The sequence below is a fragment of the Hippocampus bargibanti genome, linkage group LG03 (genome assembly GCF_051943395.1).
Source record: "Hippocampus bargibanti isolate YZ-2025 linkage group LG03, ASM5194339v1, whole genome shotgun sequence".
Taxonomy (NCBI): Eukaryota; Metazoa; Chordata; class Actinopteri; order Syngnathiformes; family Syngnathidae; genus Hippocampus; species Hippocampus bargibanti.
The window spans coordinates 8,247,679-8,274,379 of record NC_142736.1 but is presented as its reverse complement, the minus strand read 5'-3'; the positions used below and the strand labels follow the sequence as shown (position 1 = coordinate 8,274,379).

At 45.0% G+C, this 26,701-nt stretch overlaps 1 protein-coding gene and 1 pseudogene across 7 annotated transcripts in view; one reads left to right on the top strand and one right to left on the bottom strand.

Moving 5' to 3' along the window:
- nadsyn1 (NAD synthetase 1) overlaps positions 1-26,701 on the bottom strand; it is a 147,366-nt gene that overhangs the window by 32,195 nt on the left and 88,470 nt on the right. For all 7 annotated transcript variants that reach the window (XR_016114424.1, XM_088991803.1, XM_088991802.1 and 4 more), the window contains one exon: positions 1,132-1,203. Coding sequence is in view for 6 of the 7 variants with exons in the window: in XM_088991803.1 (XP_088847929.1) it covers positions 1,132-1,203 (72 nt within the window). In the remaining variant the exon portion in view is untranslated. The remainder of the gene's footprint in view (positions 1-1,131; positions 1,204-26,701) is intronic.
- On the top strand, positions 3,575-5,436 carry LOC148900218 (uncharacterized; annotated as a pseudogene).

Here is a 26,701-nt window from a genome sequence, read left to right as displayed (position 1 = left end):
GGTAAATTGACAGTCCGCAAAATTATTTAAAAATAAATAAATAAATAAATAAAAATCTAGGGTGGCCCGGTAGCCGAGTGGTTAGCACACCGGCTTCACAGTGCAGAGGTCGCCGGTTCGCGTGCCGGTCCGGCCTCCCTGTGTGGAGTTTGCATGTTCTCCCCGGACCCGCGTGGGTTTTCTCCGGGTCCTCCGGTTTCCTCCCACACTCCAAAAACATGCATGGCAGGCAGATTGACCACTCCAAATTGTCCCTAGGTGTGAGTGTGAGAGTGACTGTTGTATGTCTTTGTGTGCCCTGCGATTGGCTGGCGACCAATTCAGGGTGTCCCCCGCCTCGTGCCCGAAGACAGCTGAGATAGGCTCCAGCAACCCCCGCGACCCTAATGAGGAATAAGCGGGACGGAAAATGAGATGAGATGAGTACATTGGGGAGACTCAACAAATTCTCCAAAAAAGACATCGCAGAGTTAATACTAGTGGGCTTCAATTGGCAGTACATATATAGTACTAAAAGCTAGCAACCACTCATTTGACGACAATGAGGTTAAAATCTTAGCGAAAGAACATAGATGGTTTGAAAGGGGAGTAAAAGAAGCGATTTTCATAAAACAGCAAAATCCTTCATTAAACCGGTTTGGTGGGGTGAGGTTCATTTTGGATCGTTCATACAATAGCCTGCTTAGGCAACACACGATTAGTAATACTGATGAGGTGATACTGGTCGAAGTGGGGCAATCAGGCCAGTCGTTAGTCAGAACGGCAGGAACTATCAGTGGAGCAGCTGCAGGGAGTAGTCCTCTGCTCCCCCCAATCTGAGAGCAGGGACCTAACATAGCAGAGTCCGCCACCGCCATGTCTGGACAGTAGGGATATATATATATATATATATATATATATATATATATATATAGGGCCTAAACTACCAGGAATACTTTAGTTTGCTGACGAAGTTTCTGGGATAAGAAGCGAAACGTCCGACACCTTCAAATAAGTACAGATGACGGCTGAAGAAACCTTTTCATCGATTGACGACTCCTGTACGACTGAGAGCTTACAGAGACCTATAGTGAATTACTTTGAAGTTGTGAAGTTTAGTCTTGGAATTATATAGTGATCAAAGTCGCTCACCATCTGCAGCTGACATGACTCTCCTCTATAGCAGCGCACATCCTCGAGATCCAAAGTGGCTGATATCACCTCCTAAAACAAAAAGAATGAACATTGCGACATTTGACATGAATGACCATTCACTCTAAATCATGGGTCTCAGACTCTGGTCCTTGAGGGCCAGACTCTGGTCCTCGAGGGCCAGACTCTGGTACTTGAGGGCCTTCCTGCTTGTTTTTCCATCTCTCCCTGCTGCAAAAAACCTGATGCAAACGATAGCTCATCAGCAAGCCCCGGAGAAGCTTGATTACGGCCTGGGTCAATTCAATAAAGTGTGACACAGCAGGGAGAGCGCATACAAGAAAGCGGATCTCGAGGCTTTGAAACCCATGCTATGAGCCATTTGGCGCAAAGTTTAGTTCTTCCTAGGGGATAATCGATTGCAAGAGATAGCATTTCAGCTCCTTAAAATTGACAATATTTTTGTATGCAGTAAATTGATCATACAATGTTTTCTAGTCTCCATCTAAGTCATAATCGAAGACAACCACAAATAATTGCAGGGACTCATCTGGGCCCCGCCCTTGCGCCACTTACGCATTTTGACAGCCACTGGCGCAACTTTGTAACTCCACTGCGGCAGCACCGGCGCATGTCTGTGACGATGAGCGCATCTTGCTACATGATCTGCGCCACATATGACATACTTTTGTTACAATCGCGAAAGAAACAAATTTGGTTCAACCGCAATTGAAAACTATTTATTTTCCTTTAGAGGTTTTAATTTTCGTCTGCCATCTTGCCTTACCATTATCTAGCCATAATCACCTTGCATTAGTTTTGATGTCGTAGGGCAGTGGTGCTCATTACGTCGATCGCGATCAACTAGTCGATTGCGGAGGTAGTACTGCTCGATCGCAGCGTGACAGTAAAAAACATTTGTCAGCCTATCAAACGTCCCGCCACTTGATTGACATACAGGGCAACAATTCAGATGACAACTGAATTTTTACCTTTAGGTCGCCGTGCATGCGTAAACAACGGCACTAAACGCAGCAAAATTTACAAGCTAGTCAGCGAATTACCTCAGATTTTAAGCCCTTGCTAAAACATATGGTGATCAAAATGAGTGAGAAAGCGGGACCAAGTAAGGGGGCAAAACATATTACTTTCATACCGAATGTGAAAATGTGGAGCGCCATTTTCGCACTGTTCATGGAAAATACGACATTGACTTCCCCCCGAAAAGCCAGCTGAGAAAGAGAACGGTGGACGAACTAAAATCCCAGTTGTCCGGACAGCAGTCATTTTTCACTCAACATACTTCAAAAGCGAAAGCCGCCACCGAAGTATCGTTCCGGGTGAGTCACGCCATCGTTAAAAACAATACGTCCTTCCAAGACGGAGAGATTGTAAAAGAAGCATTCGTTGAAGCAGCTGACTCTTTGTTCAGAGACTTAAAAAATAAGGCAGAGATATTATCTTCAATCAAAGCTCTGCAGCTGTGAAGACATACATTTACACGTCGCTGTGACGCCATAACTGAGGATTTAACCCAGCAAATGTGGAAAGACATCGGAGATTGTGAGTGTTCTCACTGCTGAAGTCCAGGGCTCATGGACAGTTCTGTAACTTACTCACACATGAAAAGTACCCCAACATGAGGAAATGTGTGACCTCCTTCACTGCATTATTCGGCTCCACTTATTTATGTGAGTCAGCCTTTTCCTACATGAAGATCATTAAGTCCAAATACTGTTCCACCATGAATGATGAACATTTGGAAATGTGCTTGAGGCTGGCTGTCAGAAGCTACTGTCCGGACTATGCATCCCTGGCTGATTCAATTCAGTGCAAGTCATCAAAGTAAACTCAGGTAATTAAAAAATGTTAATAGTTATTTATTATGTTATGTACATGTAGTTACTATGTGTGTTGAGCAATATTGGCTTATTCAGTTATGCAAGGTACATCAACATACATGGTACATACAAAGAATCCTTAAAACATTTGAAAATATTTATGTTTTGCATTTTTGTCGTGGGTAAATCATTTTGACTTGGTAGTTTTTATAAGTAGCTCGTATGCTGGAAAAGTGTGAGCACCCCTGTCGTAGGGGATATCAGGCTTTTTTGTGACCCACCGGAAACTGCTGAAAGTACAAATCGAATATTAATTATCCTATAGTGCACTGCACTAGTTACATCGAATCGAACATGGCAGATGGTTGTAATGCGGAGCGTTAGAACATGAGTAAACCTCTAAAAGACATTAAAAAAAGGCAGCAAACAACAAACATATTCTCGTTTTTTAAAGAAACAATTGAATAAGTCTGCGAGGGTAGTGACAATTTGTTGTAACAAACTGCTGTTAATGATTCAAATTTAGTGGCTCATGGGAATGATTTCAGAGCTGTTGGAGCATGTTGGACATTTTCAAAGCAAATACATTTGTTTAAGTAGACATGAGTAAGAAATACAGACAATCCCCAACTTCCGAACATTCGAGTTATGAATAACGGTACATACAAGCATTTTTGCGGGTATGTCCGGACAACCCCTGCGTGAGCCGTCACCTTACCGTGGTGGAGGGGTTTGTGTGTCCCGATGCTAAGTTGTCGGGGGCTTTATGCCCCTGGCAGGGTCACCCATGGCAAACAGGTCCTAGGTGAGGGACCACAGAGTACGACTCAAAAGACCCCGTATGAAGAAACACATCAACAAAAAGTGGGTCCCCCTTCTAAAAGGGCTCACCACCCATGGGGCCAGAGGGGTCGGGTTCATTGTGAGCTGGGCGGCAGACAAAGGCGGGGACCCTGACAGTCCAATCCTCGGCTGCATAAGCGAGCTCTTGGGACTTGGAACGTCACCTCTCGCAGTGAAGGAGCCCAAGCTGGTGTCCGAGGTTAAAAAGTTCAGACTAAATATAGTTGGACTTGCCTCCACACACAGCCAAGGTTCTGGTACCAGCCCTCTCGAGAGGGGTTGGACTCTCTTCCACTCTGGAGTTGCCCACGGTGAGAGGCGTAGAGCAGGTGTCGGCATACTTATTGCCCCCTGGCTCGCCATCTGTACGTTGGGATTCATCCCAGTAGATGAGAGGGTTGCTTCCCTCTGCCTTCGAGTGGAGGGACGGGTTCTTACTGTTGTTTGTGTATATGCACCAAACAGCAGTTCAGTGTACCCATCCTTTTTGGAGACCTGAGAGGGTGTGCTGGAGAGCACTCCCTCTGGGGACTCCCTTGTTCTGCTGGGTGATTTCAACGCTCATGTGGGCAATGCCAGCGAGACCTGGAGGGGCGTGACTGGGAAGAATGCCCCCCCCCATCAGAACCTGAGTGGTGTTTTGTTATTGGACTTGTGTGCTCGACACAGATTGTCTATAACGAACACTTTGTTTAAACATAAGGGTGTCCATATAGGCACGTGGCACCAGGACACCCTTGGCCGCAGTTCGATGATTGACTTTGTTGTTGTATCATCGGATTTGCGAACTCATGTTTTGGACACTGGGGTGAAGAGATGGGCAGAGCTGTCAACTAATCAGCACCTGATGGTGAGTAGGCTCAGCTGGTGGGGGAAGATGCCAGTACGACCTGGCAGACCCAAACGTGTTGTGAGGGTTTGTTGGGAATGTCTGGCGGAATCCCCTGTCAGAAGGAGTTTCAACTCACACCTCCGGCAGAACTTTCACATGTCCCGGGGAAGGTGGGGGACATTGAGTCTAAATGAACCATGTTCCGTACCTCCCTTGCTGAGGCGGCCAATCAAAGTTGTGTCCGTAAGGTGGTTGGTGTCGTGGCGGTAACCCCCATACGTGTCAAGGGATGCCGTCAAATGGAAGAAGGAGTCCTATTGGGCCTATATAGCCTAAGGGAACCTTGAGACAGCTGACAGGTATCGATTAGCCAAGCAGAATGTGGATTCAGTGGTGGCCGAGGCAAAAACTCGGGCATGGGAGAAGTTCGGTGAGGTCACGGAGGCCGACTTCGAGGAAATTCTGGTCAACCATCCGGCGACTCAGGGGGGAAAGCAGTTCACCACAAACACTGTACAGTGAGGATGGGGCACTGCTGACCTCGACTCGGGGGGTTGTGACCGGTGGGCAGAGTATTTTGAAGACCTCCTAAACTCTATCAACACGCCTTCCTTGGAGGAAGCAGAGTCTGGAGACTCTGATGTGGGCTCTCTGATCCCTTGGTTGAAGTCACCGATGTGGTCAAAAATCTCCTCGGTGTGAAGGCCCCAGGGGTGGATGAGATCCACCCGGAGTTCCTCAAGGCTCAGGATTTTGTGGGGCTGTCTTGGCTGACACGCCTCTGCAACATCGCGTGGTCATCGGGGAGAGTGCCTTTGGATTGGCAGACCAGGGTGGTGGTCCCTCCATTTAAAGAGGGCGAAAGGAGCGTGTGTTCCAACTCCAGAGGGATCACACTCCTCAGTCTGTGTAAGCTCTCAGTCGTACAGGAGTGGTCCATCGATGAGAAGGTTTCTTCAGCCGTCATCTGTACAAAAATGAAGTTTTCGGACGTTTCGCCTCCTATCCAAGAGGCTTCTTCAACGAACTAAAGTCTGACTGGTCGTATCGGCCCCATTTATATATCCCTAATGTCCAGACATGGTGGCGCCGGACACCGCTATGATAGGTCCCTACCCTCAGGTTGGGGGGGTTAGGGACTATTACCCCCAGTCCCACCGGTATCACCTCATCAGCATAACGACCCTCATCAGCATTACGAAAGTTGCCTAACCTGTTTTGCCTCAGCAGGCTATTGTATGAACGAGCCAAATTGAACCTCACCCCACCAGACCGGTTTAATGAAGGATTTTGTTGTTTTATAAGAATCGCTTCTTTTACCCCCCTTTCAAACCATCTATGTTCTTTCGCTAAGATTTTAACCTCATTGTCATCAAATGAGTGGTTGCTAGCTTTTAGGTGCAAATGTACTGCCGATTGAGGTCCACTTATATTATCCCTGCGATGTTGATAAAGTCTTTTTTTGAGAATTTGTTGAGTCTCCCCAATGTACTGCTCTTTACAATTTTCATTCTTACAATGTATGGAATAAACTACATTACTTTGTTTTTCATTTGGTAGCCTATCTTTTGGATGCCCTAATTTTTGCCTTAACGTGTTTATCGGTTTGAAATAAGTAGGAATTTTATGTTGCCAAAGGACTCTTTGTAATTTTTCAGAAACTCCTGCAATGTACGGTACTGCTACTCCTCTCCTTTTTGTATCTTGAGAATTATTGGTTTCATTCCCTATTCTTTCTTTCTGACATTTGTTGAATGACCACTGAGGGTACCCACAGTTAGTGAGTGCTCTCCTGATATGTTTAGACTCCTTTTCTCTACCTTCAGTGCTAGTTGGTATTAGTTTAGCCCTATGCTGGAGGGTTCTGATAACTCCTAGTTTATGTTGTAAAGGGTGGTTAGAGTCAAAAAGTAAGTATAGGTCAGTGTGCGTAGCCTTCCTAAAGACTTCTGTTTTTAGCGCTCTGTCCTCTTTTATAATTACTTTACAATCCAAGAAGGCTAGTTGGTTCTCTTGAATGCCCTCACGAGTAAATTTAATGTTGAAGTCTACAGAGTTGAGGTGATCTGTGAAGGATTGAATTTCTTGTTTCTTAATTATGACAAAAGTATCGTACACATATCTAAACCAGTGTCTAGGTTTTGTGCCTGGGAAGGATGTGAGGGCCTGTTTCTCCATCTCTTCCATGTAAAGATTAGCCACTATGGGTGAAACTGGTGAGCCCATAGCACAACCATGAATTTGTTTATACATTTTTTCCCGAAATTGAAAATACGTAGTATTAAGGCAGATTTCTAATAATTGGCAGATGTGATCCGGTTTAAGTTTGGTTCTTTCATGCAGAGAAACATCCGCCAGCAGTCTCGTCCTCACCACTGAGACTGCTGCTGGGGTTGGGACAGATGTAAAGAGAGAAGTCACATCGTAAGATGCCAAAGTTTCCTCAGGTTCCAATATGAGGTCTTTGATCCTCTCTACAAATATGTAGAGGAGTCAATGCTACAAACAATGGGTCTGAGGGGGAACCCTTCTTTATGTATTTTTGGCAGGCCATAGATACATGGCGTGGCCTCTCCCGGGTATAATCTAAAATACATCTGTTTGTCTATATGTTTTCCTTTCTCTAACTTTTGGAGACAGTCAATCATTTCTTTCTTGTATCTATTGGAAGGGTCCCTTTTTAGTTGCTCATACGTGTTAGAATCACTGATTAACCTATTTATTTTGTCTTCATAATCCAATGTGTTGAGAAGCACTGTGCATCTGCCCTTGTCTGCTGGCAAAATAGTAATATTTTTGTCTTTTTGTAGAGTAGTTAACGCCTTTCTCTCTTCTAATGTTATGTTGGACGGAGGAAGTTTGGCACTACTGAGAAGAGCTGATATTTTAATGCGTAGATCATCTGCCTCTGCATACGAAAGTTTGTTATTTTTAATAGCCGATTCAGTAGCTGTGATGTAATCTATTGTAGGTATAGTTTTAGGAGTCACTGAGAAATTTAAACCTTTGGTAAGTACCGCCTTTTCTGTCTCTGAGAGATCTGTCTGACAAATTTTTGATCCAATTCTCCCTTGCAAACTGTTCATTCCTAATTTTTCGCGTGTTTACCAGTAGCTGAGATTGTTTCAGTAAAAGTAATTTTTGAAATTTACCCTTTTGTCTCTCTTTGGTTTTGCTGTGGTGCCGCATATAACCGGAATTAGTAAATTCACACACTTCCTGATATATTTTGTGGGTAAGTTTAGTTTGTAATCGCTGATAATAAGTTTCTATTTCTGACTGTTTGTTTTTTATCTCTATGTTAAGTCTCCTAATTCGCAAATTTAGAATTTTCCTAGTATAATTTTGTTGCATTTTATCGGCTAAGTATCCGGGTTCCAGGGGTGCTTGCTTCAAGCATTTAGGAATTAACCGGCTCTGTCTACATCTAAGATTGAATCTGAGGTGGTTCTTTAAGTCAGCTAATTTAAAGGTGGCCTTTTCTAAGTTACGTACCAGCAGAAGGATGTCTCTCCCAAAGTTGGCAGCAATACGTCTGTGTAAGCTCTCAGTCGTACAGGAGTGGTCCATCGATGAGAAGGTTTCTTCAGCCGTCATCTGTACTTTTTTTAAGGTGTCGGACGTTTCGCCTCCTATCCAAGAGGCTCCGTCAGCGAACTAAAGTCTTACTGGTCGTATCGGTCCTATTTATATATCCCTAATGTCCAGACATGGCGGCGCCGGAAAGAGCTATGATATGTCCCTACTCTCAGGTTGGGGGGAGCAGAGGACCACTCCCTGTGGCCCCACTGATTGTTCCTACATTCCTGACTAACGACTGGCCTATACGATTGTTGCCTAACCTGTTTTGCCTAAGCATTGTATGAACGATCCAAATTGAACCTCACCCCACCAGACCGGTTTAATGAAGGATTTTATTGTTTTATAAGAATTGTTTCTTTTACCCCCCTTTCAAACTACAGTAAAGTCTCGTTATATCGATATTCAAGGGAGTCCGAAAAAATACGACCGATACGACCAGTCAGACTTTAGTTCGCTGACGAAGCCTCTTGGATAGGAGGCGAAACGTCCGAAACCTTCACTTTTGTACAGATGACGGCTGAAGAAACCTTCTCATCGGTCTCCCTGGTAAGGTCTATTCAGAGGTTCTGGAGGGGAGGGTCCGTCGGAAGTGGAGCCTCAGATTTAGGAAGAGCAGTGTGGTTATTGTCCCGGCTGTGGAACAGTGGACCAGCTCTACACCCTTAGCAGGGTCCTCGAGGGAGCATGGGAATTCGCCCAACCAGTCTTCATGTGCTTTGTGGACTTGGAGAAGGCGTTTGACCTTGTCCCTCGGGGAGCTCTGTGGAGGGTGCTCCGGGAGTACGGGGTACAGGAATGCCTTGTATGGGCCGTTCAGTCCCTATATGACCGATGTCAGAGTCTGGTTCGCGTTGCCGGCAGAAAGTCGGAATCGTTTCCAGTGAGGGTTGGGCTCAACTTTTACGGACAGAATTTTTCGGCGGAGCCATAGCGTTGAAGGGTTCCGTTTTGGTGGCCTCAGTATAGCATGTCTGCTTTTTGCAGATGATGTGGTATTGTTGGGGCCTTCAAGTGGGGCTCTCCAACTCTCCCTGGAGCGTTTCACAGTCGAATGTGAAGCGGTTGGGATGAGAATCAGCACCTCCAAATCTAAGACAATGATTCTCAGTCGGAAAAAGGTGGCGTGCCCTCTCCAGGTTGGGGAGGAGATCTTGCCTCAAGTGGAGAAGTTTAAGTATCTGGGAGTCTTGTTCACGAATATGAGGGAGCGAGAGATCGACAGGCGGATCGGTGCGGCGTCTGCTGTGATGCGGACTTTGTACCGATCTGTATGGAATATCTTAGAAAATGAGTATCAGACAGAAGCTAGTAAGGTGTTAAGTTCAATGTTAGTGGGTATGCAGGTCAGCCATTTTGAATGCATTTCGATTTACGACCGTTTGACTTACGTTTTGTCGGAACGGAACCCGGTCGTAAGTTGGATGTTACCTGTATATATATATATATATATATATATATATATATATATATATATATATATATATATATATATATATATATATGGGAGAAGGAGGTCACACATAACAGCAGTGCAAAATGGCTGGTGACTCTGAAAGAGGAGCACAGCAACCTCCCTGAACAGAACCCAGTTACCATCACAGCGGCAGATATACAAGAAAGAGTCTCAAGTATGAAAAACTGGACGGCACGGATATGGTCCACAACTACTTGCTAAAGAAAGTCACAGCACTCCACGAGCACCTAGCTGCACAAATGAACCAGTTGCTGATGGATGGAACTCACCCGAAGGGCGAACAATCCTGATCATGAAGTATTCCAAAAAGGGTGCAGTTCCTTCCAACTATCGGCCAATAACATGTCTCTCCACAACATGGAAGCTCATGTCAGGCATCATTGCGGCTAAGATAAGTGGGCAAACGGAACAATACATGAGCAAAGCACAGTGTGCAATGCAGAAATGCTGATGCACTCTCCCCACTGCTGTTCTGCATAGGACCGAAACCCCTGAGCAAAATAATCGCCAAGACAGGCTATGGAGCTACAATCAGTCCCCTCCTCCACATGGATATCATAAAGCTGTATGCTAAGAGCGAAAGGGACATAGACTCCCTGATCCACACAACCAGGATCTACAGCAGTGACATCGGGATGTCATTCGGGCTGGAGAAATGTAGTCAGACGGTGACTAAGAGGGGCAAGGCAGTCCACACTGAAGGGGTCTCACTCCCTGAAGGAACAATAGCAGACATTGAAAACAGCTACAACTACCTCGGTATACCACAGGCCAATGACAACCTCGAACTAGCAACAAGGAAAGCGGCTACAAAGAAATACCTCCAGCGGGTGAGGCAAGTCCTGAGAAGCCAGCTTAATGACAAGAACAAAACCTGGGCAATAAACAGCTATGCCCTGCCGGTGATCAGAAACCCTGAAGAAATAATAAGGCGGCCAAAGGAAGAGATTCAGACCACGGATGTGAAGACCCAAAAGCTCCTCGCCATGCATGGAGGGTTCCATCCGAAACCCAGCACCCTGAGACTTTACACAAGCCGTCAGGAAGGAGGACGGCGCCTCGTGAGTGTGAGAGCCACTGTCCAGGATGAAACATCCAAGCTCCATGAATACATCAAAGAGAAGGATCCAACGGATGATGTACTCAGAGAATGTCTCAGACAATGGGGAACAGAGGATGAGGTGCTGGAAGAGGTACCATCATGGGAGGAAAAGCCCCTACACGGGATTTACCACCGAATGATAACTGAAGTGGCTAATCTCAAGAAGTCCTATCAGTGGCAAGAGAGGGCTGGACTAAAGGACAGCACAGAGGCATTCATCCTGGCTGCTCAAGAGCAGGCCCTGAGCACCAGAGCCATAGAGGCATGGATATACCACACCAGGCAAGACCCAATGTGTAGGTTGTGCAAAGAGGCACCTGAGACAATCCAACCCCTGCAGGGTGTAAGATGCTGGCAGGGAAAGCCTACATGGAGCGCCATAACCAGATGGCTTGCATAGTCTAACGAAACATTTGTGCGGAGTATGGACTGGAAACCCCAAGGTCAAAATGGGAAACACCTCCAAAGGTAGTAGAGAATGACCGAGCAAAGATCCTGTGGGACTTCCAGATACAGACTGACAAGATGGTAATGGCCAACCAAGCAGATATCGTGGTCATAGAGAAAGGGCAAAGGAAAGCCGTTGTCATGGATGTAGCGGTCCCGAGTGATGGAAACATCGGGAAGAAGGAACATGAGAAACTCGAGAAATACCAAGGGCTCAGAGAGGAGCTGGAGAGAGCCTGGAAGGTAAAGGTGACAGTCGTGCCTGTGGTGGTCGGAGAACTCGGGGCAGTGACCCCCAAACTCGATGAGTGGTTGCAACAGATCCCGGGAACAACATCGGATATCTCGGTCAGGAAAAGCGCAGTGCTGGGAACAGCACGGATACTGCGTAGAACCCTCAAGCTTCCTGGCCTCTACCCATGGGGGACAAGATGAGGATTTTATTTATATATATATATATATATATATATATATATATATATATATATATATATATATATATATATATATATATATATATATATATATATATATATATATAGCCAGAGCTATGAGCAAATTTTAGTTCGTTGACAAAGCTTCTTGGATGAGAGCAAAAACTCAGACACCTTCAAAGAAGTACAGATGACAGATGAAGAAACCATTTCATCAATGAAATGCACCATTGACAAATTAATAATCGATAATTTCGGCAGTTTCCGGCAGATCACGACAAAAGTTAAAACCTCTGAGGAAAACGAAGAGTTTTCAATGGTTGTTTCACTCAATTTGTTTCTTTAGTTATTTTAACAGAAGTACAGTATGTCAGTATGTCAAGTACAATATGCAGCAATCGGTGCTGGCATAGTGGAGTTACAAAGTTGCGCCAGTGGCTGTCAAAATTCGTAAGTGGCACAAGGGTGGAGCTCAGATTCATCCCGGTGGCATTGTAGAAGCCCTGGGTGTTATAGTCTGCCAGAATCTGGCATATATGATATCACATGCCGTCTGCAACCACCAGGTGTCCTCCTTAACCTAGACTGCTGGCTGGGTTACTGTGCTTGTTGCAGTAAAGATAGCTTTCCAGAGATGTGGGACAGGACAGGAGAACTTTATGGCCCTCATATTTTCCTTTTAGCAGTGTCTGTATCTCATCTAGGTTACAATCGAACAAATTTTGGTATTGTCTCCTTGACTGGCCAACCACTTCAGAGGATGTGCTGTAAATAGCCCGATACAGAGCTTGCAAGTCAACTAGGTCCATGTATGTCCTTTTGATGGACAATCACAAAGTCCAGGAGACGGGCAATGTTTGGAGAGTGGGTTCTGTAAGATGGCGCCCCTCTGTGTGGCTGCCTCTGCAGTAGCTCCTTCCCCTTTTAAGTTTATTTCCGTTCTGCTTTTTCATTTATTTATTTTTCCGTTAGTGTTTTGATTATTTTCGTTCCCGAAACTTACAGGAAGGAGATGGGCATCTTTATTTTTGCTCATCGCCATTATTATTATTTTTTTTGCTCCTGTGAACGGGGAAACCACTCGAGATCCCATTGTTTACAGTCGAGAGTGGCCGCCACACCGGAAAACCCTGTCGAGCCGCGGAGGAGAAAACGGAAATGTCGGGCCGGGAAAGATGGCCGCAAAAGGAAGAGAAAATATCGACATTTTCTCCCGTCCGCCATCATGGGGAATGTGAGATCGCTCCCGAACAAGAAAGACGAGCCAGCGGTGCTAACAAGTACCGGGAAGCCAGCTTGCTACTCGTCATGGAGACATAGCTATCGTCACCCATTCGGAAACACATGCTGAGTTGGAGGGCTTCCAACTCATACGAGCGGACAGGAATGCAGGCAGCGGTAAGCAGAAAGGAGGGGGGAGGGATTTCTGTGTTTGTGAATGATAAATAGTGCCACTCACGGCATTGAGCTGCTTGCCGTTAGCCTCCGGCCGCATTATCTGCCGCGGGAATTCTCACATGTCATACCCGTGACTGCGTACATTCCCCCAACAGCAAATGGCGGTGCAGCCTCTGATGCCCTCATGACTGTTGTAAACAGGCTGCAAACTCAGTAGCCCAATGCCATGTTCATCATCTCCCTGCAATCCGTCCTCCCAACATTCACACAATATGTAACCTGTGCTACCAGAGATAATAACATCTTCGACTTATTCTATTCAAATGCTAAAGATGCGTACAAACCCTACTCCCTTCCCCCTCTCGTAAGAGCAGTATCTCTGCTGCTGTATCTCCAGCCTGTGTATAAACCCCTGGTGCACAGGCAACCAGCTGTGGCCCGCATGGTAAGAGGATGGTCCACAGAGCCTGAAGAAGCTCTGCCGGACTGCTTTGACTCAACCAGGTGGGAGCTCTTCACTGGACACTGATTTACTCACCGACACCATCGCAGACTACATAAACTTTTGTGAAAAGAACACCGTACCCACCAGGACTGTGCTATGTTTTTTCCAACAACAAAACCGTGGTTTAAGCCCGACATAGGCCCTCTTGAAGGAAATGAACAGGGCTTTGGTGTCGGGCAATAGAGAGGAACTGAAGGCCGTGCAGATCCAACTGAGGAGAAAGATCAGAGAGGGGAAGAATGCCTACAGGATGAAAATAGAAGAGCAGCTGCAAGCCAACAATGTCACAGGTGTCTGGAAGGGCATGAACCTCTCAGGCCACAAAAGCCCAGTGACAATGAACGAGAAAGACACGGACTGTGCAGATGTAATAAACCACATTTTCAATTGGTTTGACAAGACAACTGTCGCCCCTGCCCCACCGTCAACTCCACCTGCACCGACTCTCACTGTCGACTTCCCATTCATGCCCCCTCTCATGACCAGCTTCCCGCAACGAACAACTACCCTCTCAACCATTGCGACACCCTCAGCCGCCACTCTGCCTCCTGGTTCCTGCCAATCTGTCACAACCGCGCAGGAACCAACTGAGGAGGATGAAAGTGAGGAAGGCAGCAGATCCGGACAACATCAGTTCCCGACTTCTCAGGACCTGCTGTGTCATTGTCCAGCACATGTTCAAGGTGAGCCTTAAACTGGGAAGAGTTCCACAGCTATGGAAAGCGTCATGCCTGGTCCCAGTGCCCAAGATCGCTCATCCAAAGGAGCTCAACAGCTACAGATCAGTGGCGCTGACGTCTCACCTGATGAAGACGCTGGAGAGCCTCTCCTTGCACACCTGCGTTCGCTGGCAAGCTCATCGCTGGACGCGCTACAGTTTGCCGACCAGCCCAGCATCGGTGTGGAGGATGCCATCATCTACCTCCTCCACTCGGCGTTGCTGCACCTGGAGAATGCTGGGAGCACGGTGAGGATCACGTTCTTTGATTTCTCCAGTGCCTTCAACACCATCCAGTTAAATCTACTGGGGGACAAGCTGTGGCATGCCAGAGTCGACCACCACCTCACATTGTGGATTACAGATTACCTCACAAACATGCCACATTCCGTGAGGGTAAAGAACTGTGAGTCTGAGTCAGACAGGCTTCTCTGCAGCACTGGATCGCCACAGGAGACAGTCCTGGCTCCTTTCCTGTTCACCCTCTACACCTTGGACTTTAATTACAACACTCCAACATGCCACCTTCAGAAGTTCTCTGACGAATTAGCTGGACTGGTGCCAGCAGAATCAATAATAATAATAATAATAATAATAATAAATAGGCTGGGTTATCGATTGGTTAGCACGCTCGCCGGCTTCACAGTACAGAGGTCGCTGGTTCTCCGGGTCCTCCGGTTTCCTCCCACATTCCGAAAACATGCATGGCAGGTGTTAGGGTAATTCGCCATACAAACATCTCTAAACATCGCTCTGTAATCTTTGTTTACATTTTGAACTTCCTCGTATGTCATATCCTGCCTTCCTTTACACGATGTCGCACTTTTAGTACGTCACATCCTGTCGCGTCATTGCTATGCACCGCATAAATACTCCTGCAGCCCGTTCATCTCTCTCTCTCTCTCGCCATGCGCTCCCTCCTCCGCGACACTACAATGCCCGTGCTCTCCAAATTAAATCAACTTTCTGTTCAAGTCCTGGCTCCCTGATGATTTAACCATCGATCTCCATCAACACCCGTCGAAGCAATGAACCAAGGGCGAACGATAAAAAATAACCCAACATTCTGGTGCCAAGAAACCCGCGCCGGTTGGGTCCGAAGCGCTTGAGGGGTGCGTGATGGGAGAGCCTCTTCATTCTGACCTGACCACACGGTTGAGTTTCACGGGTGAGTGCCGCTAGCATGCTGCTATGTTGGGTGAACGAATGTGGAATCCTTTGTGGCCAGAAGGATTTCTTTGCGTGTAATCCACGTATCGAGGCTAGTAACGCGACTTTATTGGAAGATATCATCTGATTATATCCCATGTTCAAATTATGGGTTCTATTTCTGATGATCGGGCCAAGGCGGGTCACATTAAGTCGGGCCTAAGGTGTATTAATGGAAAAATACACGCGACTGATCGATCCTAATATTTATCGAGATATGTCTGGTTTGCCGCGCCCTGGCTATCGTACTGTAAAACCAGAATAATTCTAATTATAATATTCACAAGGGGTGGATTTTTGGAATTCACTGTGCGCGAGGGCCGGAAGTGAAATTGGGAAATTGAGAGATTTTTTAAATTTCACTCCGGAGGTTTATTGTTTTAAATAGCTGCAGCTAGAATGGTTGTCGACAAGAGACAAAAGCTCCTAGCTTTTGGTGCGCTTCTGCTTGTACCCACAAGAGACGAGGGGTCGTTCGTTCCCTCGGCGAGGCCTGCTTGTTGACTGGCGATATTGTGGATTACCGTAATTTCAATTCATTCACCAACACTAGCACATGGTCAACAATGCTAGCCATTGCTACGGGGTTTCCCAGGGAGTTTCATTGTCCAGGGGGCAGAGGGTGGTCGGCTGGAGGGGGGGGCGTTAGGGGGAGCAGTCCTTGTGTGTGTGTGTTCTTGTCTTCCCTTTTCGTGTTTTGTCTTTCGTCTTTTTGTGCATGCATTGTGTGTTTTTATGTATTGTTGTGTATGTGCGCGCGTTGTGTAAACTTCTAAGAAAACCAAACCATTCTTCTTTCTGTACCCGTAAGAGGGGGTTGGGTGGTGAATTCACAATCACATTCTGAGATCGGCAAATTGATTCATTCGCGAACAAGTTAATAAACGAAAATAAAATTAATAAAGGGCTGCGTTGACATACACAAACATGTGTATAAAAGACATTCTTCCTGCCGAATTTGATTCTGCCGCGAGGCCTCTCTTCTCCACAGAACCGAGGCGCCCTTGTCATCACAAGAGGACTCGACCGGGTGCCATGGAGTGGGCTGTCCTGTCTCATCGGGAGACCTGTTCAACCATGCAGCGAGGAGACTTTCGTCTCCGCTCGACGTCCTCATGAATGACATAACACTGTTTCTTTTTCCATAGCTTATTGATGAATGCCGTCTACTTGAAACAAAAAAAAACTGAATTAAATAATTAATTAGACTGAGTGAGCAAATAAATGAAGACAGCGGACAAATGAATAGACATAAGCCAAACTACAGTGAATTTGTAAAATTATCAGCGTTGAAATTGTGCCACATTGTTCTCAAGAGCGATTTGAACATTGGCCATTTGCGTTTTGGAGTTATTTATGACTGCTGGGATCTGGCCTGCTGTGTCTCAAAAACTGGGGGATGGTGTTTAAGCAGTGAGACCATTGCATTCCTTAGGATAACAATCATGTATGTTTTTGCTCAAGTTTTTCCTCTATCACGGTTCAATTGAGGAAATAAGGATGTTTATCTCAAATTGAACTGAAATCAGCAAGATAGATGGTGCTAGATTCAATGATAAATGATTATGATTAATTCACTCTTTTGAAGCTACATGCCCTTTTCCATGGAAGACAAATCATTTTGAAATCCTGATTTGGGCAAATGCGAAATGAAATGGAAATTGTATAAAATGACAGAATCAAAGAGTGACTTTATAAAATTATGAGTTTAGTTTGTCAAACAGAGCTGAACCAACTTGTACACAGCTTGTTCAAGCCATTTGAAACAAGCCAGAGTTATTTACGATGCCTCTTATCACGGGTTTTTGTCAGCACAGAGCTTCAAAGAGGGGTTTAAAAGACCCAGAGAAAATTCTGAGGCCCCACTGTGCTGGCTCGTAAACGACGGTTCAATTGGAAAAAGTAAATAAAATGGTCAGTAAATTGGGCTGAGTAACAGGAACATTTATCTTGAATTGGATGGAATTGGCAAGGTAAATGTAACTAAATTTGCTGGTGATTAAGTCCTTACAGAGATTCACCAGTTGAGATTATTGGACATTTCATAGAAGGAAAGTTGTAGATTTATTAAGATAATGATTGTGACCTGATCATTACACTGGTTTTGACCTGACAATTGTCATCCCCTGAAATCAAAGAGCAGATGATTTGATTCATAATAACGATAAATTGAATTTGATCGGATGCACCTTTATTAGTTTCTGAGCAGAGAAATTAATTTCAAAAGGAAAAGATGGAGTTGCAAAATTTGATGACTGAACTTTTTTCATTATGCTTTTTGTGCAGATGATGTGTAAAGCAACAATTCGCAAACAGAGCTGGGATGATGGTTGAGAAATTGTTCCATTTGCAGGATGAATTGATGAACTGTGGGGTGCACAAGCCATTTGCATCCACCCATCCTGTGATTTTCATCCGGAGTATCATCCGAACCGAATTTGCATTATTGGTGTTTTTGGAAACAAAGTTTAATCTCTGCTCCAATTGTCATAGGAGACCCAACAAAGGAGAGGCCGCAATGGCTGGTGGGATGCACCTGCAGAACTAGAGTTGGCACACCCACCTGATGATTTGGGATCAATGACAAAGTCCATATTGAGAATAGTTTGTTTTCCAAAAGCGTAATGTGTGGCATTTATTGTAATGCATGACAGTTTTTATTGCACATATTTCTCATCCAACCATCTAGCGAGCAACGAATTGTTACAATTAGGCTTGATTGCATCGAAAGTATTCAATGTTGGAGATGCAATGGAGGAAATCCAACGTTTATTAAGACAGCATGCAGATGCTAATTTATCTTCTGGCTGCCTTTGCGTACAGTGATGACATTTGTCAGTTCAAAAGTAGTTATAGTTACGACTAAAAGTGAAGGATAACCTGTCAAGATTGATTTGATTGTGAATTATTATCATTATTATTATTATGAATTGGATGCAGTGCACATTGGAGTAATTGACTGCAGTGCACATTAAAGGAATTTCTCGCCGGTAAGAACGAAATTGGCAAATGAGTTGAGTGGGCACCGATGTCAGCCAGAGATTCAGGCGAAATCAGATATGTTGTGTAGGGCTTCCACGCTAACCAGCCTCTTTCAGAATTGAGAGAAAGAGATCCTTCAGAAGGGGAGGACTCCTGCGGAATCCGTGCCAGGGTGGCCGCAGATGAAGCTGGGTTGCACGAATGGATGTCCTACGCAGAAGCGAAACTGACTGTCAACTGGTGCCCTCCAACTGAATGACAAAAGGCGAGTACGAGATGACCATTTACACAGATCGCCGTAATGTTGACGACCATGTCAACTTGTGCAAATTGTAGAAGGCTGTCCTCCACCCATACAATTTGGTGACATGCAAATGTCCACCAAAAACACATTTTTTGCAGAGATGATTTGCTTGGGTGCCAGAAAAGGAGTAACAGCAGAAGAAGCTGTGCTCAATGTACAAAAATTCCGTGGTACACGCTACATGAATTAGTTCTCATGCAGGTGTTGAGAGACATGCCAAAAATTTGGACTCCAAATTTTTTACCAATGATTGACAAGCAGTTTTATGCAAATTGATGTCTGTGTAAGCTCTCAGTCGTACAGGAGTGGTCCATCGATGAGAAGGTTTCTTCAGCCGTCATCTGTACAAAAGTGAAGGTTTCGGACGTTTCGCCTCCTATCCAAGAGGCTTCGTCAGCGAACTAGGGTCTGACTGGTCGTATTAATGATCTGTGCAATGTCCAAGAGGGATCGTGTTCCGCGCAAACACGTTCCCAATTGGCAAATTGAGACTTTTCATGTCTCAACAGGGGGGAATGGCAATAGCCTAGATCATCATTGCAAAAAATTTTCACTTTTGGTGTTGAGTGATGTTAGCTGCAATATCATTCCCACAAGAAAGCGGTGCCCTCCAGAAATGCAGACTCACTAACAACTAACATACACTAACCAACTAAAATCTAACAATAACAATGTCTGCCATTTCTGTGAGAGAATACATTGCAGAGCCTAAACGATGAGACAGATTTTGATAGGGAAAGAAACACCAAGAAAGGGTGCTGTGCAGAATGAAACCATCCCTTTGACATGTGACCTGGCACAAGTCTTCTTTTAGTCTCCACAGGACAGAGATGCGGTATGAAGAAGATGACGTGGGCCACGCCAAAGTGGGATGGACCGGTTGCGGAGCTGCTAGCCGTCTTAGCAGCTACAAGCTTCGTCTGGACTCGCGAGGACACCACACCGTTCGTCAAGAAGATTCCCGATGCACAACTGGAGCCGAAGATCACGCACCTTTTCCCATTCACCAGCTCGTCGTCTGTACCACACCCTTGGGCCTGCTTGCGACAAATGCTACAAACGATTTTGTTCCTACTCGTCATCCTGGTGATCACCATCCAGGATCCCATGAAGATTTGACTATTGTAGCTAGAGAATGACATGACTTTGATTTGAGAATGTTTCCATTATGATTTTCTTTTCTGTTCACCTCGACCGATGTTAGAAATGTTCGTCAGGGGGGAGATGTTAGGGTAATTCGCCATACAAACATCTCTAAACATCGCTCTGTAATCTTTGTTTACATTTTGAACTTCCTCGTATGTCATATCCTGCCTTCCTTTACACGATGTCGCACTTTTAGTACGTCACATCCTGTCGCGTCATTGCTATGCACCGCATAAATACTCCTGCAGCCCGTTCATCTCTCTCTCTCTCTCGCCATGCGCTCCCTCCTCCGCGACACTACAATGCCCGTGCTCTCCAAATTAAATCAACTTTCTGTTCAAGTCCTGGCTCCCTGATGATTTAACCATCGATCTCCATCAACACCCGTCGAAGCAATGAACCAAGGGCGAACGATAAAAAATAACCCAACAGCAGGCAGATTGAACACTCCAAATTGTCCCTTGTTGTGAGTGTGAGAGCGAGTGGTTGTTTGTTTTTGTGTAGCCTGCGATTGGGTGGCAACCAATCCAGGGTGTACCCTGATTGGTGCTCGAAGACGGCTGGGATAGGCTCCAGCACCCCGCGCGGCGCCAATGAGGAATAAGCGGCACGGAAAAAGTGGTGGATGGATAATACATTTTATTTCACCTCAGTCTTCTGACATTTTTTATTATGCTTAGAATATCATGTTTTTGTGTTTTTTTCCTTTCACCCCCCGCACACCGCCATCCCCTTTCAAATTGCTGATGTGGACTTCAAATTTCACCATTGTGGGACGATTAAAGGCTTTCTGATTCTGATTCTAATTCTGCCAGGTGGTCTTAAACCAGTTTTTCCTGTGGAAATGATGTTCGTAATGACAAGCTGATTTTCTGCAGAGGAAGAGGAGTCAAAGTCCATTGATGTTCATCTTTCCCACTGCATGCTGACCTAATGTCAGAGAGTCTTCTCCGTGTAGTCTGGTCTCGATGTCAATGTCATAGTTTGCGAGCCCCATGGCCAAAAGTGCTGTCCTCCGAGGCCTGTCAGGAGTTTGAGTGCGGATGTTCCACAAAGCAATGCATTTTTTTCCAGTTTTTTTCCTTGTAGTTTTGACTGAAACGGGGATGATCCGAAGATTGTGGTTTGGAATCAGAAAGCCGTTAATAGACATTTGCAATCTACAGCAGAAAAAAAATGAAAGGGGGGTTAAACATAAAACAAAGTACAATTCACAAAAAAAAACAATGTTAGGAGAATGAATTACAACTGCACACGTATCATAAAAAGAACTGTACATAGTGCCCAGTATAAACAATATATAAAAGTATAAAAAGCATATTTAATATATGTAACAATATTGACTCGATATAAGGTGGCTGTGCTATTTACGATGCACGAGCCATTTTTTTTTCATGTGTGTTTACTAAGAAGCATGACACCAGTCAGTAGGAACGAGTGGCGGTATCTCTTCTTGCTGCGATGGTGTAACAGTCTCTGATGAAGGAGCTACCCAGTGCTGTAAGGGTGAGCAGGAAGGGGTTGTCCATCACGTCCGTCTGTTGCCTACCTCCTCCAGAGAGTCCAGGCAGCAGATCTGGCCCTCTTGACCAGGCGCTCCAGTCTTTTTCTGTTCCGGCTGGTGGTGCTGCCAGCAGACAATTCTATACTGGATGGCTGAAGCAACCACAGTCATAGCAAGTCTTTAGGAGTGACCCCTGAACCCGAAAAGACCTCAGTTTTCCTGAGTAAGACGAGGCATCCGTGATCCGTGTTTGTGGTCCAGTCCAGTTTATTGTTGAGAATAACACCGAGGTACGAGGAGCAGGTCACAGTCTCTATGTCCGTCCCTCGGATGTTCAAACGTGCAGGTGCGGACTGTTTCCAGCAGAAATCCATGACCAAATTTCTGGGTTGATCTGGGGGTGATTCTGCTGGGACCAGTCCACAAAGTCTTTTGTCAGTCCCCTGTACTCCCGATCATCTCCGTCAGTAATGAGGCTGTCAATCGCTGAGTCATCTGAGAACTTCTGAAGGAGGCAGGTTGGAGTGTTGTAGCTTTAGTCAAAAGTGTAGAGCGGGGGTCCCCATACCTTTTCCTGTAAGGGCCACATACCTTTTCCCTTCTGTGATGGGGTGTGGGGGGGGGGTGTCAGTTTGTAACAGAAAAAGTGTGACGATCATAGGGGAGCTTAAAAAATGTTTTCCAGAAAGCCACACATAACCAAATTCCCCTTTACAGGTTCTTTACAGAAAAAAAAGTCAGGAAACAAATAATAATATTATTAATGAAATAAATAACTACATAAAACTCTCTGAGTTCTTCACAGAAAAAAAACAGGAAATAAATAACACTATTTATGAAATAAAGCACTAAATAACTCTCTCTGGGTTCTTCGTAGAAAAACAGGAAATAAAGAACACTATTTATGAAATAAATAATAACTAAATAACACTCTCTGTGTTCTTCATAGAAGAAAAAAGCCATGCAACATTAACTTTCTGTTGTGCCATGCACAATCTTAACAGATAAAAGTTCAGCTCAGTTGTCAGAGCAGAATCTCTCTGACACACTGACACATATGAGCAGTCTCTGAAAGTTCTTGTGTTTATTCCTTATAATCCTTTTGTAGGTTCCAGTAGGCAAAGGAAGCAGGTTGAGAAAGTGAACTAAGTGATACAGCACCTACACAGCACAATACATTTCACTACCAGTATAGCTGTAAAGATGGATTTTATCCCAGTAGATTTTATTATGATTATATTTGTTTATGCTCAGAATGACTCATTCAAGTCAGAAAAGCGAGCTTACCTATGTATGTTCATCAGTGTGAACTGTGGGTCTGCATCTGGCTGGTGAGAAGTTGAATATCAGGTTCCATTCTAGTTACAGCCAGTCTCAAGCACTGATGCAAATGTTCCTTTGTCAATCTTGATCTCATCGGAGTTTTCAGCAGTTTCATGCCAGAAAATGTTTTCTCGCAGATATACGTGCTGCCAAAAATTTTGGACATTTTCATTGCGTGTTTTTTGATGTTTGGATATGTGTCATTTGGGAGGGCGGCTTAGAAGTCAATGAGACTTGAATGCATCTTTCAGACCATCACAGTTCTGTAACTCAGGTCCAACTTCTCCATGGTTTGGTACACTTGGTCAAAAATATCCTCTCCCATTGTAGTCCCTTTGAGACTTTGGAGGGCTGCCAGCTCCTCGCATATCTCAAAGTTTGCGCTAACTCCACGAATAAAAATGAGCAGTTGTGCCGATTTCTTCACCGCGTCTGGTGATTGTACTCGCCGACAGACCTACGGCATTATATGCATCTTTATTCTCGGGACACAACTCCTCCGCAACAGCATCCATACATTTCTTCACAAACTCTCCGTCCGTGAAAGGCTTACCGCTGCTTGCTATCAGCTTAGCAACCCGAAAGCTTCCCCGAACGGATGCCTTCTTCAGCTGAGCTTGGCGTACAAATGTTTTCTGCTGAGATAGTCGTCCACTTCTCGCTTTGAGAGTTTGTCTGCTTGTATTTGGCCTTGCAAGCTATCGTACTTGTCTTTGTGACGGGATTCATAGTGTCGGAGAAGATTGTATTCTTTGAATACCACCACCGCCTTTTGACAGATGAGACAAACGTCCTTTTCTTTGAATTGAACAAAAAAATAGTTTGTCCATTGCAGGTTAAATACCCTGCATTCTGAATCAACTTTTCTCTTACCTAAACTTTTTACCATTATTCCGTTCACTCTTTGACAGGAAGGTTTACAAGAGAAAATGGGTTTGGAACCAAATAGAGTGCCACATGTGCTGATGGGCCGGATACGGCCGACGGGCCATAGTTTGGTGACCCCTGGTGTAGAGGGTGAACAACAATGGAGCCATGACTGTCCCCTGCGGCGCCCCAGTGCTTCAGAGAAGTCTCTTCAGCTTCTGTGGACCATCTACTTATTGCATCACTCGAAGAGCCGTTACGTCCATGTCAACGTCCGGCCGAGACCTCCTTCCAGGTGGCCGTCCAGGGTGACACTGGGTGTCTGGCAGTGCACTCCCACGTCCAGCCACGCTGTCGTCGTGCATGACGAATTGAGTCGCATCCACGACGAGCCGTGCAATGTCCGCGTCAACGTCAGTCCGAGACCCCACTCACCGCTGGATCCCGGAGTGGCTCAGGACTGGTCTCGTTTCCCCGGTGCCGGGCAGTTAACGCCCACGTCAGCGTCCAGCCGAGACCTGGTCCCATACAGCCGTCCGGGGTGCCACTCTGCGCCTGGCAGTTCGACGTCCGCACTGAGCCATGCGTCGTCGCGTGAACGTGCGAGAGGGATCGCACTCACGCCCACGACGATCTGTGCCGCGTCTTCGTCCACCCCAGGCCGAGTCACGTTCCCATCGGGCCGCCGCCCGTCATATGCTGGAGAGGCAACAGTTGCCATCTCCACCATTGTTCCCTGGCGAGTGGACCTTTTGGAAGACTGTTGGGACTTCTGGAAGCAGCCCCTCGAAGGGGGGGTACTGTCATGATCTGGTTGGCGACTAACGGGTGGCGCTGTCGGCCCCGCCTGCACCTGCACAGGTGCTGGTCGTTCCGATCAGTGGCGGACTGCCACGTTCGGATTGGCGACCAACGGGTAGCGACGTCAGCCCAGCCTGCAGCCTCGCAGGTGCTGGTCGTTTTAATCAGTGACACTTAAAAGGACTCCCAGCACGACCATCCGGTGTCAGTTCATTGTTTGTTGCATGCTTTGTCTGCAATCACATGCATCGTATGCTGTGCATGTGTTTGTTTAACCTTGGCGGACCCTTACACTTGGTTTTCTTTTGATACTTTTTTCTGTTCAGATCATTTTGATATTTTACATTTTGTTCCTGCTGACCTTTATTTTAATACAATTTGTCAAACAACCTCCTGCTCCCTCCTGCCTGCTTTTTGGGATCCGCACCCGCCATCGCCACCTCGCAAAACGTGACATAATATTTATTTAATGACTAGTTGTTTTTTTCATGAAAACGCTTTACATCAAATTACAACACACAGTACCAGTTTATGTTTGATGTACCCAATACTTGTCAAGAATTGCTACATGTAGCGCCCAATAATGAAACACTATCTTGAAAATGTAATAACGCCTGAAAATGTCATAAGAAATGAACTTCCAAACAAAATGTCAAATATAAGACAATAGTCATAAATTTAGCAGTAATGATATCACAAAAAAATCTGAATGATAATGTCGTAATTTCAGTGATAATAAAAATGGATATTACATTTTAAGTTGCCTCCTCTCCTCAAAAGTGATGAATATAAAACTTGACAGATATTGTAAAATACTGTATTTTTTAATTTTTCTGGCCAAAGTTTGACATTTTGTGAAAAAATCAAATAAACTAATATGTTATGTACATTCACAGCAACAATATTGTTAAAATTTGGGTGTTAAAGGACAACTGACATCTCCGGACAAGTTGTGTCCATAATTTGTAAAATCGCTTCAAATGACTTCTACTGAGCGTATTTTACAAAGATTCCACCATAAAGCTATATTTTACGTTTTAAGACTCACGCTGAATATTCCGGAATTCTTGTTTTTGAGTTGTTGACGAGTCCTCACCCTACGTCACTGAAGGAATGCCCCTCACTGAGAAAGGACATACCTTGCATCACCTCAATGCATTTTGCGGGACTTTTGTTTGGTCTGAAAACTTTGTGTTTATTCGTGATGATGGTGAAATTCGAAGGAAAACATAAATAATGTGATGGTGAATCGTTGTGTATTGCACCAAGACTTCTACAGTGTATTTGACATTCACTGACAAAACCTCCCAAAATCTCATTGTCGTCAAATGAGTGGTTGCTCGCTTTTAGGTGCAAATGTACTGCCATTGATAAAGTCTTTTTTTGAAAATTTGTTGAGTCTCCCCAATGTACTGCTCTTTACAATTTTCATTCTTACAATGTATTGAATAAACTATGTTACTTTGTTTTTCATTTGGTAGCCTATCTTTTGGATGCACTAATTTTTGCCTTAACGTGTTTATCAGTTTGAAATAAGTAGGAATTTTGTGTTGCCAAAGGATTTTGTAATTTTTCAGAAACTCCTGCAATGTAAGGTCCTGCTACTACTCTCCTTTTTGTCTGGAGAATTTTTGGTTTCATTCCCTATTCTTTCGATCTGACATTTGTTGCAGTTAGGTACCCACAGTTAGTGAGTTCTCTCCTGATATGTTTTGACTCCTTTTCTCTACTTTCAATGCTAGTTGGTATTAGTTTAGCCCAGGGGTGGGCAAACTTTTTGACTCGCTGGCCGCATTGGGTTCTAAAATTTGACAGAGGGGCCGGGCCAGGAGCATTTCGAGGGAGTGTTTGGGCCGGAAATACTAAACCTAAAGCATTAAAGGACAACCGACGCCTCCGGACAAGTTATGTCCATAATTTATAAAATCACTTCAAATGACTTTGACTGAGCGTATTTTACAAAGATTCCACAGCATATAGCTATAGTTTACGTTCTAAGACTTGCGCTGAATATTCATGAAGTCTTGTTTTCGAGTTGATAACGATCCCCATGTGACATCACGTTTGGACCGCCCCTGACCGAGAAAGCGACACACAATGCATTTTGGGTACTTTGTTTGGTCTGAAAACTTCGTGTTGATCCGTGTTGATGGCGAAATTAGAAGGAAAACACATAAATAACGCCATGGTGAACCGTTGTGTGTTGCACCAAGACAACTATTTGATATTCGCTGACACAAATTCCCAGCTGACAAATC